At 38.0% G+C, this 19328-nt stretch overlaps 1 protein-coding gene across 2 annotated transcripts in view; it reads left to right on the top strand.

Annotated features, from left to right (window-relative positions):
- Nucleotides 1–19328, top strand: part of LOC124171853 (neprilysin-1-like) — an 88828-nt gene that overhangs the window by 47222 nt on the left and 22278 nt on the right. The window contains exons 8-11 of one of the 2 annotated variants that reach the window (XM_046551210.1): nt 6157–6299; nt 6396–6530; nt 10413–10509; nt 18063–18161. In XM_046551210.1, coding sequence (XP_046407166.1) covers nt 6157–6299; nt 6396–6530; nt 10413–10509; nt 18063–18161 — 474 coding nt within the window. The remainder of the gene's footprint in view (nt 1–6156; nt 6300–6395; nt 6531–10412; nt 10510–18062; nt 18162–19328) is intronic. The other variant, XM_046551211.1, reaches the window with a different exon arrangement.

The following is a 19328-nucleotide window of genomic DNA, read 5'->3' as shown; positions in this document are numbered from 1 at the left end:
GGCTCTCACGGCGGTCGGGCTATTTATTTACCTCCTGCGTAATTATTTTTGCTCATACATTCGTGGGCACGTAACTTATTAGTTTTAAAAACTTTCGCTAGTAATGCAAGATAAATGTCTATGCCTGTTAAAGTGGTCGGACTATTTATTTACCTCCCTCACAATTATCTTAGCTTATGGATTCATTGGCTTTAACTTTAAGCTATGCCGGCTTAAAAAAACCTTCGCTTGTTCGAATTATTTAGTTCCCTCCTGCATAATTTTCCTTGCTTATTCTCTCTCGTGGGCTCGTAACTTATTGGCGTTACAAACTTCCTCCAGCTTCACCGGATAAATTTCTACTACTCTCTCGGCGGTCGAATATTTATTTACTGCCTGCACAGTTATCTTTGCTCATACACTCATGGCTGGATTTACTAACTTTCGATAGCTATGCCGGATAATTTTCTACGACTCTGCCGGCGGTGGGAATATTTAGTTAACTCCCGCATAATTATCCTTGCTTATACATTCGTGGGCTCGCAACTTAATGGCAAACTTTCGCTAGCTTCGCCGGATAATTTTCTTACCCCTCTCACGGGACTATTTATTTACTTCCCGGTGGTGACTGACCCCATTACGGGGATGGGGGGGAAGGGTTGGTGCACCGCGGTGCTCTACTAGGCGGGGGGTCCACACCATGAGCAAGCGGCGCTCACGGCGACAGCGGAGCGGGGTGGGGGGCAAATATGAAGGGCGGGCTGTGTATTGATTGGAGGGGTGGCGTGCGGGAGGGCAAATGCAACAAGAAGAAGTTGAAGGGGAACTTCCGAATGAAGGACGAGGCGCGATGCCGCAGGGTCCGTTTGCGAACCGAGCCCTGCCTGCGTGTGAAATCATCATTTCCGCGTCCAATGCACCGTGGGCTTCGGTAGTGGCGCGCAGCAGGGCTTTACACTGCATTAACCCCCTTGCGCTTAAGTGACGAGTCTATCTCGTCATGGACTTCCGAATCGCGCAATGACGAGTCGACTACGTCATCAGATATTTATAATTTTATCAATATTTAGGGGATCAATATGAATATTTTGAAATTCAAACAATTAGAAAATCATAATAATGTGCATATAGAACTCATATTTCATGAAATATGATGCGTTGGAAGGATTAAATTATTTAATACGAGTAGCAATAGCTGTGTTCTCGATTTATTTAAATAATTATATACTTTACTATATGAAATAGTTATCACTTTTTATTTCACTCCTCTACGTTGATTATGAACTACAAAATATCATTTAATTACCTGCCTTTCCATTTAAAAAGGACCACAGAATATATAAAGAGAGGATAGGAGCACAATATTCAGCAAATAAATTAAAGTGGAAGTGGTTAAAGGCTGATCTCATAGTTGTAACGTCTCGTTTCTCCCGGTAAAAAGAGAAGGAATACGTCGCTATGAAATGGCTAGTGGATGGCAGAGCGAAATGGAGAGCTGCGTCAAACCAATCTTGTGACTTATGATGATGATATCTGCATTTCCCGGTTGTATTGCCTCGTGTTTAAAATTTTAAAAATTGGAGTAGCTTCGACTCCTCGGTATCAGTGGCGCCGACTCCATGGGGCCTGAGGGGGCCAGAGGCCCCTCACAAAGTCGTTATGGGTGTGAGGAAAAAAATGTGTCAGGCTTGTCGATTTTCCCCGGAGTGACCAGATATCGAGATTCGAGTTATCAGGGTTCTAATTTTGATCATATGACTCTTCTAAAATCCTTAAAGGACTTAAAACTCACTACTTATAAAATTTCCCGGGGCAATATCCCCGGTTTGGGCACCCCCAATATTTTTTGTAAGTCGGCATCCTTGCTCGGGATAGAAATGGAAGTGACAGCCCCGAATGAATTGCGTAGGACAGGTTATAAAAGATGAAAAAGAGAAGAAGAGGTATTTTCATAGTTGAAAATTACCATGCGAGTTCGGGGAACAGCGGTGTAAGTAAGAGTAGAAATAATAAGGACTATCTAAATTAAGGGCATTCAACTCGCGGCTCGCGGGCCGCATGCGGCCCGCCGGCTTATTTCACGCGGCCCCTAGAGGCTAAAGAAAATATTTGCTACTACGAAGATAAAAACAAATATCGACACACTCTTCAAAAATAAACAATGTCAAAAATCGCATCGCTTGATCGAACTTTTTAACCAATAAAGTGTACTGCACTTCGAAATTATATTATTTTAAATTTTATTGATGTGGTGATGAAATGACGTGGAGCATTGTGGCCCCTCGGACAATGTGAAATCGAATTTGGCTCTTGCATTAAAAGAAGGTTGTAGACCACTGATCTACATAAATAATGGATAAATAAGAAAGAGACTGGTTAGAAAGCGCCATGGCATCAGGCAAGAGCATTCCCTCTCCAATGCTGCCCAACGTCTGTATCAAACGAATCTGCCAATTAACCGAGAGAGCTCGACAAAACAGCGGTGGAAGCGAAAATAAAAATGAAAAAAGCAAAAAAATATATAAAACTTGAGCAGACTGGATTAAGAGGAGAGAAAGTCAAAGCTTATTCTATTCATCAACTCTGCTCAACATCTGTATCAAAGGCATGCTAAATAACATTTTCGTTGATGAAGAGAGGTTATGTTCTGGAGGATGAAAGCTGAACTGCATCATATTTACGGATCATACTGTAACACTCCAAAGAACTTCCTTAGTAAGAGGAGAAGAATGAAAAAGGGTAATATAGTATGATATAAGGATATCATCATAAGTCAAATAAGATTGGTTTGGCGCAGCTCTCCATTCCGCTCTCCTATCCACTTGCTAATAATGACGCACTAGTATAGTACTTATTTAGTGACCTATTTCTTCTATTTTTCATCCCTAAGTGACGCATATATTTTCACATTGACGTATTTTTTCCCCTTTTATCTGTATCATAGGCATGCTAAATAACATTTTCGTCGACGAAGAGGTGGTATATACTGGAAGATGGAAGGTGAACTGCATCATATTTACGGATCATATTGTAACACTCCAAGCAACAAGAATAGTGACAGGAGGCTTCCATTACTATCGATATCACGGGACTATTTATTTACTTCCCGGTGGTGACTGACCTCATTATGCGGGGGAGGGTTGGTGCAACGCGGTGCTCTACTAGGCGGGGGGCCACACCAAGAGCAAGGAGTGTATGAGCAAAGATAATTATGCAGGCAGTAAATAAGTACCCGACCGCCGAGAGAGTAGTAGAAATATCGTTAGTAATGGAAGTATGAGAATATGATATAAGGATATCATCATCATAAATCAACAATCCTAAGATTGGTTTTACGCAGCTCTCCAGTCCTCTCTCCTATCCGCTAGCCTTTTCATAATAATTTCTTCTCTTTTACATCTTTTATAACCTGATCTACGTTACCCATTCGGGGACGTCCCTTTCCCTTGTATCCCGAGGAGTCGAAGCTGCTCCAGTTTTTTAAATTTCAAATACACGAATGTATAGCCGAAAAAAACAGGCATCGTTAGTACGCCAACTGGGAATTTGGATGGAGTGTTGGAGAAAATTCGCGATGGATGGAAAGAGAGAGGAATGAAGACGATCTGAAATGGTTGAGAAGGAGAGGTACGCTATGGGTGGCGTTAATAGCATGAAAGAAAATTGGGTAAGGTATACAGATGGAGGAAATGGAATTTTCGAACGTCAGGAGGAACGTCAGGTGGGGTAGAGGAGGGAGTCGAAAACTGGAGCTGGTTGATCAAAGAAAGGCAGCCAGGTATACTCTAGGGAAGCAGAGAAGCTGTACAGTGCCATAGCTATGCTAGGGTGTTTGGGATGGAAACCTCTAAAAGTGAGAAGAACCATAAATAGGTTATGTGGGGTCTACAAAACCTTTACAAAAGAGCGGCGTTGAAAGGAAATAGGTCAAAAGCTGGACTCACCCTGCTACATAGGAAGGAATGATCATTAATTCAAAATTAAGTTCAGGAAGCAGAAAAGAGGCATTTTGATAAAATCATACCTGCAAAGAGGAATAAAAGGGCTGAACGACCTACCTGAAGATTTTTTAAAGTTTTTTTCCGCAAATACTAAAATTTATAAGCATAAGTGTCCATCAATTCTTGGTTGATGACATTGTGGTTTATTATGGAGAGTTTGAAATTGGGTTATTTGGGTCAATATTCGTTTTTTAGTTTTATTATATTAGAATTAATGTATTTTTTATGCTATAGGTGTATTTTATGTATATATATTTTGTTATCAGACTTGTAATTCATTTGTTTAAACCTTATGCTGCCACCAGGCAATAGCCTACTTATAGTAATATCTAATAAATAAATAAATGATGAAGTTGCTGGATGATGATAACTGGAGAAGACGATGATGATATGGCGCTGGATGGAATATTTCTATCGGCAGAGGAACTGATGATGGTTCTTGATAATACTGACTCTCGTTGAACCTTTAAATTGGTAAATTGATTTTCAGTTCCTGATTGAAGACGAAAACTTTCAACCGTTGAAGATCAAAAATTGTTTCGTAGGCTTCCACCGTGATTATTCCTTTCTAACCCAGGGGTGCTTCTGGGAGAAATTAAATTTCAAGACTTCTCACTTTAAAGTTTTGAAAATTTTCTATTCCATCATGATTATTGTGGTAGCTTCATATTTGGCCATTAAACTATACAGCACAAGAGAACACGTAGCTTAAAGTATTTGTTGGTTTATGATATAATGCCCTTTTGCTGAAAACCCTAAAAATAACCGCAGAACTTCGTTTAAAAATTGTAGCGGCATTGCAAAATGAATTGATGAACTGACATTTGTTGCAATAGTAACAATTAAAAAAATTAAAATCGCACTAGCAACAATAAACTGACCGCAAAAGTACGCCGTGATGGGAAAAGGATCTTATATTTGCCCAGTTGCCGAGGAAAGGGTCCGGCAACCCGCTAGGCAAGGTCATTAAGTGGAGGAAGCGACTATCGAGAAACAACTCCGTACAGGGAGAAAAAGGAATGCTCAAAGCCTTCGTACAGCCAAAACCAACTTTCCGTGAAGGAACCCCGCGCGAAAGGGTTAAATCTTTCCTGAGTAGAACTGAAAATGTAAACATATTTGATGTTGCTTCGAAGTAAAATTGGGTTATAATGTGTTAAATGGATAAATGTTTTCCGGGTTGAAGGCCGCATTGATTCATTTTGGTGGACGACAGTTTCGGGCGTATTCCAGCTCCCGTCTTCAAGACGGGAAGACGGAAGCTGAAATATTCTTCAGGACGGAGAGACGGGAGATGTTATGTTCCCGAAACTGCCGTCCACAAAAATGAGTCAACGCGGGAAAAATTTATTTATAGAAGAACAAAATTAAGATATTATAAATGGAGATTATTATTTACCGACGCTATTTGCTGACTGCATATCACGTGTATAAATGCTGTTACGTTGTCCGAAAGAGTGTCTGGACAAAACACCACATTTGATAGGAATGTTGGCGAATATACTGGACGGAATAGAGGGTGATGCTCGAGATTATATTCTAGATGTGTTTTTCTCTATAAAGCACCAGAAAAATTAAAAATGGTAGAATTCTTTACTATTCGCAAGTGTATCCTAATACAGTATATCTTCGTGCCTCTAATTGGGGCGTTTTGGTATAATGAATTGTTTGTTGGGCTAAAATTTGGTTACAAAATCTCCGGGTTAGAACCCCTTCGAATACCCAGAATAAAAATCTACGCAGTCCGATGTTGCAAGGAACTTTTCCGGTCCGGGGACTGGCGAGAAAAGTGGTTCCCCCTTCCCTGAACGTGTGAAGTTCACAAGCCTGAGGTTTAGTTCGCGGTGATCTCCATCCTGGCCTGCTCGACTAAAACCTCGGATTGAAGCTCTGAGTAACACAGGAATGGGAAAGAACGTTGTAAATATTTGTCTATGGAAAATATGTACGCATTCATTTTTCTTTAAAACTATTGGTTATGAAAAACTTACTAATTATCTTAGCATTTGAAAGAGCTGAAGTTTTCCTCAGTTCCGATATGGTTTATATGGTATAAGCATTGTCTTGATTACTTTATGATGTAAATAATATAAGAATATCATAATAAAGTTTCTAATCTTTTTTCATGTAGTGTATTTTGGGCTAATTTTTTAAAAAAGAATCTCCTTTTTTTCAGCTCGATTGGCTGGGAATGTTAAATCATACTTTGTATAAACTTGAAGTGGAACTTCCGGTGCCATTACCTGATATGACAATAAGCTTCCGATGTCGCGGATTCCTTCCTGAACTAGCTCGACTGCTGGAATCTGCTGATCCAAGGTATAAATTTTTGCAAAAATCATTTCAGGGAAAATAGCCGATAGCAACCCGCGTCATGCCTATCACGAATGCATTGAAAAATGAAATTTCTTTCAGGACAGTTTCAAACTACCTCATATGGCGGTTCCTCTTTAAGTATATGCCTTATCTTGGGAATAAATTTCTACAGATATGGATGGAATTCAGGAAGGATGTTCCTGACATGAATGAGGATAAACTTTATCTTTCAAGGTTAGTATTGGTGATTAAGGTGTCATTATGTGGCGTATCCACGGGTGGTCTGGACCCTCCCCCCCGAAATATAAAAACACAATTATTTTCCTTCATAAAAGAAAACAAAATATTGAAAAATTACGAATTTACAAAATATTTATTTAACGAATGAAGTTTTTCTATTATGAAAAGTGTTAAAATTAGTTTAAACCCTGTGGTTTTATTTTCCCCCTGGTTTTGGAGCCCCGAACTAAATTCCTGACTACGCCACTGATTTAATTATTTTTCGTAAGTGTCTTAAATGCCGGAAGATTATTCGTTTGTATAATTAAGAATCTTCTCTCATTACTCTCATCTATTTTTTTACTGTAAATGTAAAAAGTGGATGAGAGTATGGCATGAAATAGGAATTATCGTCATATTTTCGAGTACTTCTCTATAAGTTGACTTTGGTATATTGCTATTTATTTTTATACATATTGAGGCCTGTTAATGTTTTTTTTGTACTTTAAAGATGATAATACCCTTAGATTTTTGCATGCGATGAATTCCTATCTGATAAACTACCTTCTACTAAACATTTGGGAAGCCTATTTTATTTTCAATGGTTCATGCTCTGATACTTAGTGGTATGGAAATAGTGTTTTGGAATGTTTACGCATTTCGTAAGAATATTTGAGGTTTTAGGATAGCTTATGTAAATTAATGAGTCTACATTTTGAATGGACGAAAAGCCTAATCAATTTATTCTCAAATCCACGACGCTGAAAATTGATGTGTGCCCCTTTCCTTCCGATATCCGACTCTCCAGAGGTAGAAGTCCTCTTCAGAGCTCGACCATGCTCAAAATAGGTATAGGAATAACCATAGAGAGGAATAATCAGATTTTTCAGCAACAAGTTTTTATCTGTTTACCTTTAATCACTCTTTTCACTTTTGTGATATCGTCCAGTATGTGCGATCAGGAGACATCTGGGTGAATTCGAGTTTTGAAACCTTGAGTCTTTTCGCATCCGGAACAGGGCGATATTGAGCCTGATTGAAAATAATTCCTCCCTTTTTCCATGAAACTGTCATAAATTCATGGTAACAGAGCTGTTTATTGTGCATGAGAAATACACATTTAAGTATTGCTATCCACACGTGCGCCAAACTTGGCTGATTGAGGTACAGTGGAGGTGCATCTAAATACTTTAGAGTAAAATGAAATTGAAGGAGGTAAAAACTGAACACTCTTATTCACTCACAAATCTTATGAAAAGGCATTGAGATAGAAAGTTCGGAAACAAAAATAACCTCTATCGCAGTGTAAAAAAATAAATGTGCCATGAATGATACTTTGAGATCAATTTATCACATGCTTTGCCGTTGACCTAATGTATTACTAATAGCTAATTATATTCGTTATGATTCAGCTGAATTTGGAAGGAATGAAATGATATAAAGAAAATACTCCAAAAAGGAAGGCAGAGAGAAATATTTTGATCCCTAGGCTTTCTTAGTATTTTCTATCTATTAGGGGTGGTGTTTTTGAGTTCTTGCGAAGTATGTATTCCAAGAAATAGGTCGCTGTTTTCCTACTCGCACTGTTACCACCGTCATATAATTTATGCAATTTAGTATTCCAGTAATCCATTACTTTTCCATGTAATTTAAATATCCTTGTAGCTTTTACATCATTTTCGGTTCATTCACTCGAAAAATGTCGTTATTTTTGATCTATTGAAAGTGCCTAGAACCGCTTCGAATGTGTTTCCGCCAGACTGAAATATTCGCATGCCTACCTCAGCGGTCCAGCGTAATGAACGCGGCTCGTTTACGGTTCTTACAGCATTTTGCACTTCGAGCTCCCGAAGCATCCATGCCATCTGAGCCACTAACGATAAAATATCTGGGAAACGAGCTGGATTTCACGCGTTATTGCTGCATTTATTTTGGTTCGTGTCAAATGTGTGGGGTGGGCCTCCCAACGGTCAGTTCCTTGCCACCCACTCTCCCTTCCTGATCCCTTTCCTCCGTTCGTCCTCACTAATGAGGTCCCAAGGGTTCTCTCGAACCAGCGGGTGTATGAAATCTGACCGCGTCCAGCTGCTACTTTCCGGGATACGGAACGAAGAGAAAAATCGTGTGTTTTATCGTCTGATGAAAGAAATGAATAGGGTAGTTTCCTCCATCAAAGAGTAACAAAGGCATTGATGCGTTTCGTTAACCACTATTAGTGTATTCATAATAAACACATTATTTGGTTTTATAAATCCTTGTTTAGACGAATATTAATGGTCAATTTAAACCTCATTTGAATGAGGCCAGATTGGCGCCCATGCGATGCCACTCCACGTGACGTCACAGGGATCTAGATTCTATACGAGTATATAGGAGTTTTACATCGTCTGAGATTACCAATGCATTCATGAGGCACTGAGCTCAGGGATACATTTCTTAATAATCACCTATTAAAATTGCCTATGGTCGGAAAGTTTCCTTCGTTTGATAAGGTATTAATAATCATTATTTAAGCCAAGCGCTGCCTGCTTGCAGGGTACTCTACGCTACCGCCATGCTCGGCAGCAAGCAGCCTTCATCGTGGCAGCGTTCATAGCCGCGATCCCAGGTGGCTTCACACAGCGGCAGGCAGACGCCACACGGGCTTTTCCCAGCATTCACACTTAGCCGTCGCGTTTTCGCGCTCTTGAAAAATTTCACTTTTCATTTAATCACGGAAAATAGATATCGTCATTTAAAAGTCTAAAAGCGTGAAATATATACTTAGGAGTAATTATTTCGATTTAGGCAATAAAGAATAATAGGAAACCACCCTAATGAGGCTATTTCAGTTCTAGCGTGATAGGTGTGGAAATTCGTAGTATTTGCAAAGAGAAAAAACTCCCCGGACCGAGAATCGAACCACGGACCTTTGCTCTAATTTGGCTACTTGTTGGCCTCGATGGCGGAGGGGATTAGTCCTTATCTACCGTACCGAAGGTCGCGGATTCGAGTCCCGCCTGGGTAGGCTGCCCCAATCCAGGGAAAGTTGTGTGTGATCGTCTATTGTTTATTGTTGAAACCCCCGATGCAATGGCCTCATTGTGCTGTCTTTGGGGGTAATTGAGATAAAAAAATAAACAGTCAACTACGCTATCCAGATACCTTGATTCCTTTGGTTCGTGGTCCTAATTGTCAAGACCTTACGATCCATCAAGGATGGCAACACAAGGGATTATGAGCTTCAAGGAAGCCAATATCTGTAATGAACCACATACCAGCGCCAAGTCCACGGTTGGTGGTAGATGAAGTATATTTCAACTCTGCTGAAAATCTTGGTTAAGGGGAATTTGCCATAGGGCTCAAGCATCCGGGACAATTTTGTGGCTGGTAAAGCCAAAAGGCCGTAATTGGATTCCGGTCCAGAAGGATTTTTCCCTTGGCAAATCCTGGAAACTCCATGAAGTTATGGGAAATGATTTTGTGGGATGGTCGTAATATAGTGAATATAATGAAGTGGTTTCAATTTGGCAATCCCAGAATGTGTCAAAGAGTTTTACGCTCGGAGCCACAGGAAGGCATGCGTAAACAAAAATGCCTTTGTACTGTGAACTTTAGTTTTGTTTTTCTCGTGGATTTTCAGGGACTGCGTATGAATCCACAATTATCATATTTTAATTAAAATGATTTCAACCTATATTGTACCGTGGCGACGTTATTTCAGTACTTGTTTATCAATAAAGTTATAACTTTAATATTTATTATTTTTATCCCATTGAAAATTTATTTGCCCGAAGTATATATTTACATTCTTGACAACCAGAGGAATCGTTGATCAAAGAGAGAGGTGAACGAGAGAATAAGATTTTTATTTTTGAATGTAACCTCAGAAACTACTTTACGTTTTCTTTTTTATAGGTGGAAGCAGTGTGCCAATATCGTTAATGAAGGACTGGGATTAGCTGTTGGAAGCCTGTACATAAAGAGCCCTTATAGTCAAGACGTTGAGGAAAGAGTAAGCAATTATATTCACCTTGACTGTGCTTTTTAGTTTATGAAACATTGGTGAGAATTATTGTGTTTTGAAATTTATTGTTTCCCTTATATTTATGAATAATTATGTAGACTATTGCAGATGTAGTCTTTTTTCCGTAACAGAGGGAAAAAATAATGTCAATCGACATGGTTACTGCCATGTCTGGAATTCCGAGAATTTATTGCTTATATAGCTCAACTTCTTGCAAATCAGCTGTATAATGCTTCACATCATTACCGATTAGAAAATGTGATATCGTCGCAAGCGTCACATCATCTAGGGATAGGTACAGCTTTATTTCTTTCTCTTTTGATCTTTTTTACTCGAGTTCAAATATCAAGAGGTACGTACAGTGAGTATAGTTTTGGGGAAGAAAGACACTTTGAAATCATTGCGAGATGTAAGAGTGATACAAAAAGACGTATCTACGATCGTTGACTAGCCCCCATCTGAATCTTCTCAAAACCTTCTATCTCTTTAGAACTCTCGATGCATTGGTTCTGCAATGATCAACTATGATCAACAAACTATCTTACACGCGTTATTGCAGTCTCTCTTATCGAGACATAGGAATTATATATTTTTGTGGCGATTCTGTTAACTGTATGCCTGAGTTTTCCTAATCAATTAGCAATCGATGCCCTGAGAACCGTTGGAGTTTATATTTTTCTTTCGAGTGAAATGGCTACTTTTTCACAAGGGTTATCTTCTTATGGTTTTTCTGTGATGCGATCATCACCTCACCGCTTAGGAAAGATATTGAATGGCGGGTCGGTGTAGCCGGTTTCATCGTAAGCATATCCGAGAGTACTTGTGTACTTCGTTCATTTTTTTCTATTCCTCGGTCTAGATATAATCTCAATATTTTCCTGCTTCGGATGTTCTCTGCGAAAGGGTAGCAAACATGATTTTTTGGTGAAGTTGACGGGAGCAAATAATGATTTTAAAATACAGTACTTTCGCTTTAGCAATCACAGTTTGATATTAGCGGCACCAGACAGTGTGTTTTCACTTAATATGTGGACTGACCCCAGTGGACGCGTGGCGTGGAAAAGGAGTGGCGAAATTATATCCCTTCAAACACATCATGGTGCATTAGAATTATTACTAAATTTCTCGATGGTAAAATTGTCTCTTGGTTGTTATAAAAACCTTAGTACGTATATTTCCTATTTCAGGATAGTGTGAGGCATAAAAATATGTGGCATAAAATTTCCTTCAGTCAATGGTTATATTAAAAAAATGGACTGATTAGGATTATTCAAAGGATTTACCTTTCAGTGGTTATTGAACGGGGACGGAACGGATAGCAGTATACTGGAGGAAATTTTTGAGGAAGAATTTTCGGTCACGAGCACAGGCAGAATCTATCATAATGTGTTTGCCATTAAGGAACTCATTAATGACCGCATCTGCTCGTTTTGGTTTACATTCCATTTCACGTACGGCTCCACGCTGTTGCTGCAGTATAATGATTGTTACTGTTCAGGGATAATCCTAACCCTGGTCCGTTGTCTTTGTGAGGGAGATTCCTGGAATTTCACATTAATCGAAATGAAGTAAACTCTTCTTAATTCATTTTCAGATACGAAGCCTGTGTGATAACAAATTGATATGTCTTCGATGCTGCATTATTCATCGCAAGTAAATATTTTTTTTGCTTTCTATGAGGTTAATTCTGCTATTGAAAGAAATCGTAAATAACGTCATGAATGCTAAAAATTGTTAAATAAACGGATAAAGTTCGACATGAAAAAATATTTGACTCAGCCGGGATTAAAAATTGTTTAAAATTAAAATTTGTCCTAGCCGGGACTAAGAATTGTGTTCAAAATGAAAAGCATGTGAAGCCGCGAATATTTTTATTTGTACAAATGAAGGAGCTCTATTGAAAAGTCATTGGTCCTGATGACTCTCATCGAGTCGTGTAATTATTGGAAATAGGGTCGACAGTCCAGTTGGCCAGTTAGTTGTGAATTTTTTTATTCTGTCGACAAAAAATATCTCCCCCATCATCCGCTTGGGAAGTAACGGGTCACATTTGACCAGAAGAATGTTTTAGCCCTGCAATACGCGATGAGATACGTAGTGTCAGAATTTTCTCTCGCCAGAAACCGTCGCGTATTTTTCACCTCTTCATTATGTCTTTCCATTACGTAAATTTTCAATTTTTATGTACATTTCTTGAGTTTAGCCGCAATTGCGAAGTAAAGAAACTCTCCGCATTTCTTTCGTTACCTCTCCGGTAATCTTCTACGCGTCTTTTGACTGAAAAATAATCATTTTTGGCGCACTAATTCAACACATTGAAATCAGCTGTTTTTTTCTAGATCAGTCACTTTAAATTGTTTTCAATAGCTTATTAAAACCATGGAAGTCATCTCTTTTCGTTGGGGTGTATATATCTTAAATATCAATGGTGTTCTGAGGTGTGCATTGTTGAGAACTGGAAGAAAATATGGCTCTGGACAAAAATATGATAAATATATAGGTACTGTCAGTATTTTACAAGCATCTGAAAAAAGTTAAGTTGTTTTACTTCAAGGATATTAAGGCTATTTATCCATTTGGGTTCACATGAGAGTAACGTAAAAATAATTTGGATTTAACGAAAACAGTGAATAATATTTTTTTAAATCAGCCGATAATATTCGCAAAATGAGTAAGATAAAAGAGCCACTTGGGCAAATGTAATTAAAATATGGTACCAGCTATTCAAAGCTCCAGCCATTTATGTCATTAAGGGATGTGCGAATTGCACTTTTTGATCTCGAGTCGAGTATGGTAATTTCTGGACCAGGCAATATAAAAATGCATTCTCATCATTTTCTGACTACAATAGAAACCTATTTTCTATTCTAAAAAGTCACAATCACAAGTGCTTAATTTTCAACGGAAGACGGCGCTGCATGAGAGACACGGATTCCCCAAACCTTCCCCCTCCTAGACTTACGTCACAGCAAGCGTAAAACAAGATTTGATTGCGAGATGATGGAAAAATTCTCACCATCGAAAGGAAGACTTCATTTCAGTGATCCAAATTATAGTGGCTATTTTCTAACGAAGAGTTGCTACCCGCGTCCAATATCTATGTATATTAGCGTTGGACAGTGGGCTGAGATCGAAAAAAGTGGACAAAAATATTGAATGATCTGAAAAAATTAAAAAAGACGAAAAAGTTGTTTGTAATCAAAGATATGAATGTCTTTTGCTATGTAAATTCATGGCAGTCTTGATATAAGCTTGCATACATGACGGAGTTTCGAAGGTACGTCGTTTTCAGTTTTCTTGGATAATCTTACAGATCTTAGTATTTGAAAATATTTTCATCGGGAAATTCATTTAGGGGATCGGCTGCGCGTGAGTTGGCAAACTGCGAATTTTTTAACTTTTCCGAGCGATCACGACGCTTTTTTATATCGAGTATGGTAATTTCTGGACCAGGAAATACAAAAATGCATGCTCCAATATATATTCTCATTTTTCCAATCCCATCATGAATTTTCTGTTCTAAATGAGCTTGATGTAAAAAGGGAAAGATAACGAGGAACGTTTATGGTAATTGTGTCAGAATTAGGAGATAAATGAACATTAATGCGTCTTAAACAGTTCCATAGGCACAATTGAATTGAATCAACCTCTATAATATGTCAACAATTTAAGTAATATATTTTTCCAAACTGCTTGGAAGACATCTGAGTAAAGGCATTAGCACAGCTATCATAAAAATTACATACTTCGTAAATGAATCATGTAATATTTGACCCTTTTAAATTCTCATGCAGAAAAACCAATTGTTCTACAGCTCAGGCAGTAGGTTTTGACGTCTCCATTTTAAAGTAATACTGCCTGCAGAAAGTTGCCTTTCGCTACTTACGTACGTGGCTGCACAAGAACATATTTTTTTGCCAAAATTGCAACATTCAGGCACGTCGGGAATTCTTATTTAAAATTATATCAACGATTTTTATGGATCTTGAATCTTCATGAAATATAAGCGGACGAAGCGAACGAACTATGGAACTTAGCTTAAGCTATGTGGAAAAAAATGATGTATTTCTCATGTCATTTAATCAACCTTAGCAACTCTTGTTTTTTAAGTTCATGGAAGTAAAGACGCAACAGAGGGATAAACAGAAATTAACATCGGACGTGCGCAGTAATAAAAAAGGCTGAAAGATTGTGACGTCAAACACCGGGAAACATTGTCCGCTAAAACCTTCAAGTTACACATTTTTCTTTCTCTCAAAAATCATAACAATTTTTACGTATCATCTCGGCGTTTGAGTAAAGAGAGTTTAGTAGAGTATAAAAGTATCGCAAAGGAAAGTATGAGCGATGCAGCGGTCCACTCCGATTACTCCGAATACGCCCCTGGGTCGGAAGACGATCGGCCGCCGCACCGCGGCTGACGAAAAGGTATTCGTTGACAAATGTAGTGTATGCAACAAGCTGAAACTCCCCAGGCCAAGGCATTAGAGAGGACTTATCGAGTTTAAAAACGATATTATTGCATGAGTTTCATGATAGCGCCTCCTATTGGTAGATTGCTGGACCTACTAGCCTGTACAGCTCAGTAACCGAAACTACTAGACTCAATTCGACATTCGTAATGCTACTCGAAACACACGAGTCGAGTATCAACTACTCGACTCGACTCGGATTTTCAAGTACTCGCACATCCCTAAAATTAAAATACTATTGTTTAAATTTTTCTCCTCTCATCATTAGAAATAATTCCAAAAAATTTCAATAGATGATTGTACTCGAAATATCGGATATATAGGGATCCGAAACACAGTTCTCTTGCAACGATTCACGATGTTTAAATGTGCTTCCTATGCTTAGCTTGATGTAAATATGCAAAAAATACAATCCTTACAAATCCTTTGAATCGGAATTCTGGATAACCTAAACTCATTCGATTGATGTCATAATGCTATAACATGCCTTTAAAAATATGGGCATTAATAGAAAAAGGTTTCTCTTACGAGAATATGCTCAACAATTATTTATCAACAGCCTAAGCGTGCTGTAAGAATGAAAAATAGCACCATTTCAACATTATTTCTCGGGGAAAGGTTTGTTAACATAATGATATCGGCTTACTATTGTGTTAAGTGAGGCTATTCAGCGCTAAATACTCTGCTGACAGATGTGGAAGTCCCGAAAACAAACCAAGAGTACCAAATTAACCTCAGCGACACATGAAGTAGTTCAATGCCTTCGCATCCTCATCATTTCTTAAGAGATCGCCAAGTTTTTCGTTGCGTGACGAATCTTTGTGTATTTTTATCTTTAAGAGAAGAAATTCGTTGCATTGCTATGATTTTATAGCGATTTATAGCATTTTAATAAATTAATGCAGCCAGCATGCAAGAAAGTCAGTGAATTTTCTCCTATTGGGTCGTCTTTATATTTTTCCAAAATAATTCTCATAAAAATCGAAATAGAATCTCAATAAATCATTCTCAAGGAAACTTCATCCAAAGCAAAGCATCGCCATTAGTAAAAAGATTACCATTGCACCAGGTACCCGGTAAATAATCCAAGCATTCAACAAATTTTAGTCCCATTCTTAAAATCTGAGGCCATCTTTGTCACATAGAAACCTCATCCCGCCTTATACCATGCCTTATTTGACTTGTTTAATGATTATAAGGAAGCTGGAGTTCAATGATATCTCATTTGTCAAAATGAAAGGTTCTTAACTTAAAATTTAGTCCATTGCCAGTGGGAAAATAAAAATAATTCATCAAAAGCGGGTTAAGCCTAAAAATCAATTGGTGAATCACAAGTGCTAGTGAGTTAAGTGTTCATTCTTCATTGGTTTCTCATTTCTCATTTTGTTCGAATGAGAAGAAAATTATTCGGTTAATATTTCAAGTCATTCGTGTGCACCAGTGAAATTTTTAAATAAATAAATGAGGTGACAAAAAAAATAGCTTGAAGTAAAGAATTGGCTGTAGCAGAGAATTTAGCGATAACATTTTCATTTTTTATTTAAAATTAAAATTAAATCAAATCAACAATAGACGCGTGGCTGCATTCCTTTGAATTCTGGAAAACCTAAACTCATTCGATTGATGTCATAATGTTATAACTAACTATTAAGATTAACGATTAAGTATGATAGATCCACTCGGGTAGACACATAGAGACGAGGACAAGGTGTTGATTGCTCGTGGGCCAAAAGTGAGTTTCTCTAACTTACATGCACAATTGGCACCGCGGGTTTCGAGGCTATCTCATATCATTTTCGAGACGACATCATAACCGTGACCAAGTGTGCGAATTCATTAATAGATGAGACCAACGCAATAAGACTAATGGAAATCTCGAGATTTGAAATTTATTTATCAATATTTGTATCAGTATCTAAATAATATTCGTGGAATATTTTTCTGATAGAAAGTGCATTTTGTGTTTCCTATTAGAGAATGCAAATATTGTGTAATTCTGCAATTTGAGTTTGGGAAACTGTAGATATACGGTAGAACTCCGTTTAGTTCTGGCTTTACAGGGTGTGCATAATAGGGTAGTTTCCTTCATCGAAGAAAACGAAAGGCATTGATTGCGATTCGTTACCCACCATTACTGTATTCATAATACACAAATTATTTGGTTTTAGAAATACCGGTTTAGACGAATGGCAAGGGCCAAATTTTATCCTCATTTGAAAAAGGCCAGATTGGTGCCCATGCGATGCCAATCCACGTGACGTCACAGGGACCTAGTTTCTACACGAGAGGATAGGAGTTATATATCGTCTGAGGTTACCAATGCATGCAAGAGGCACAGAGCTCAGGGGAACATGTCTTATTAATAACCTATTAAAACTGCCTAAGGTCGGAAAGTTTTCTTCGTTTGATAAGGTATTAATAAACCTTTTTTAAGCCAAGCGCTACCAGATAGCATGGTACTCAACTACCCGCTAGCATCCTGCGTCATATCAGCGCTCAGAGCCTCTCCAAGGTCACCTCACAAGGCGGGAGGGGGAACCAGAAATGCGTCACACGGACTTTTTTCCCATCATTCCTACTTACGCGTCGCGTTTTCGCGCGCTTGAAAATTTTCACTTTTCATTTAATCGCGAAAAATAGATATCGTCATTTAAAAATCTAAAAGCGTGAAATACGTACTCCAGAAGTAATAATCTTTCGATTTAGGCAATAAAAAAATAATAGGAAACCACCCTATTTTATCAGCAATGCAGCTTTTCCAAATATTATTTCCAATTCTTACCTTTCACATCGCTCACGTTTCATAGCTGACTTTTCCAAACTTTCGTCACGTTTATTATTATTGGGCGTGGATGACTGCGGGTTTATACTTTTGTCGAGTGATTTGCAGGAGAATCTAATCTACCAACGGTGTCCAGCTCTTAACATGGTCCTTGTTCTTGCCAAATTAGCGTCAATTTTTTCTTAAATTTTCCGAATTCTAATTTAAACATCTATCTGTTATTTCTTTCCTAATATTTTGTAGAATTTTTTGTCAGTAAATGTGTAATAATTTTTATTTCATTCCAGACTTTAGGAATGGTCAAATACCTTAAAAGTGCTTTTCGCAGAGTAATTCAAGAAGAGGATTGGCTAGAGGAAGCAAAGAAGAAGGAAGTGATCGATAAGGTTTAATTAAGGTTTTCTTTTTTGGTTAATTAAATGATACTCTAGGTTCTTTGTTTGTAGCTTGTAATTAGGTACTAGTCTGCCCAAGTATTCCTGACTAGCTATGTGAGCCCGGTTTTTTAATGTCTGGTTAAGCATTTTCCCCGAATTATTACAAAAGTGAATATTATATTTACTCTTGCGTCGCTGGTGGCTACAAGATTGTAGTTGGTAATGTAGAGGAATATGAGAGATAGGGTTTTGAAGTTCTGGGGTATTTAAACAGTGCGCTAAGTCAATTACTCCAGCTAATGAATGCTAACAGTCAGTATTGAGATTGAGATAGTTATGGTGGTAAATTAGTCTAGTTTTGATCAGGAGGGTTGGCTAAGTTGTGATTACTTTTAGGAAAAAAGATGTAAAAGGTGTAAATAGTTAGCTGTAATTAAATGGAATTAATATCTATGTCGATCACGGAGGGGATGGTTTTTAGGATTTACTCAGCATGCTGCAGAAAATTTCTCCGAAGGTTAGACACACTAGAAAAGGATTTATTGAAAATAATTTTGGTCACAAGAGATCAGAGACTGTCTTTAAAGCACTCCAGGCTCATGATAACTATCCGAAGAGCAGCATCCAGGATAAACTATAGAGGCAGGGTTTTCAGCTCTGTTTTTTTCACTCTTTTGTTTTATTACTCGGTATCGTAATGAATATACAGATTTAACAGATCGGAAAGCTTACGACTGTTCCAAGATCAAGTTAATTTTAACACCCCGGCATATATTCCGTTTTTTAAGAGTGTTAAGCAAATCGTATCGTTACCATCAGCTGAAAGAGTAGAACAGGAAAGATATAAGTGTGCTTTACAGTTGTGGGATCGTGTATTATTCCGTTTAATTCACCTAGAGTTCCAGAAAATGAAAATTCAATAATTGCCCACCCTGCGTTCCAGGTGGTTGGAATTGAATTCGATATGATATTTTTAAGCCTTTAAACCTTAGTCTTACTGCCCGTGAAAGATTATTTTCACTGTTGTGGCGGTATATCTCGGTGTATTCCATAGAGATCTCATGCGCTAGACTCTTCAACCTAATAAGAACTCAAAATTCACCTGATGGTAACATTCATAATTATTTTTCGAGTATGTAGCACCGTAAGCCATCGGATCGCCGAGTAATGGAAACG

The sequence above is a fragment of the Ischnura elegans genome, chromosome X (assembly GCF_921293095.1).
Source record: "Ischnura elegans chromosome X, ioIscEleg1.1, whole genome shotgun sequence".
In the NCBI taxonomy this organism is placed as follows: Eukaryota; Metazoa; Arthropoda; class Insecta; order Odonata; family Coenagrionidae; genus Ischnura; species Ischnura elegans.
This window is presented reverse-complemented; position numbering and strand designations above follow the sequence as displayed.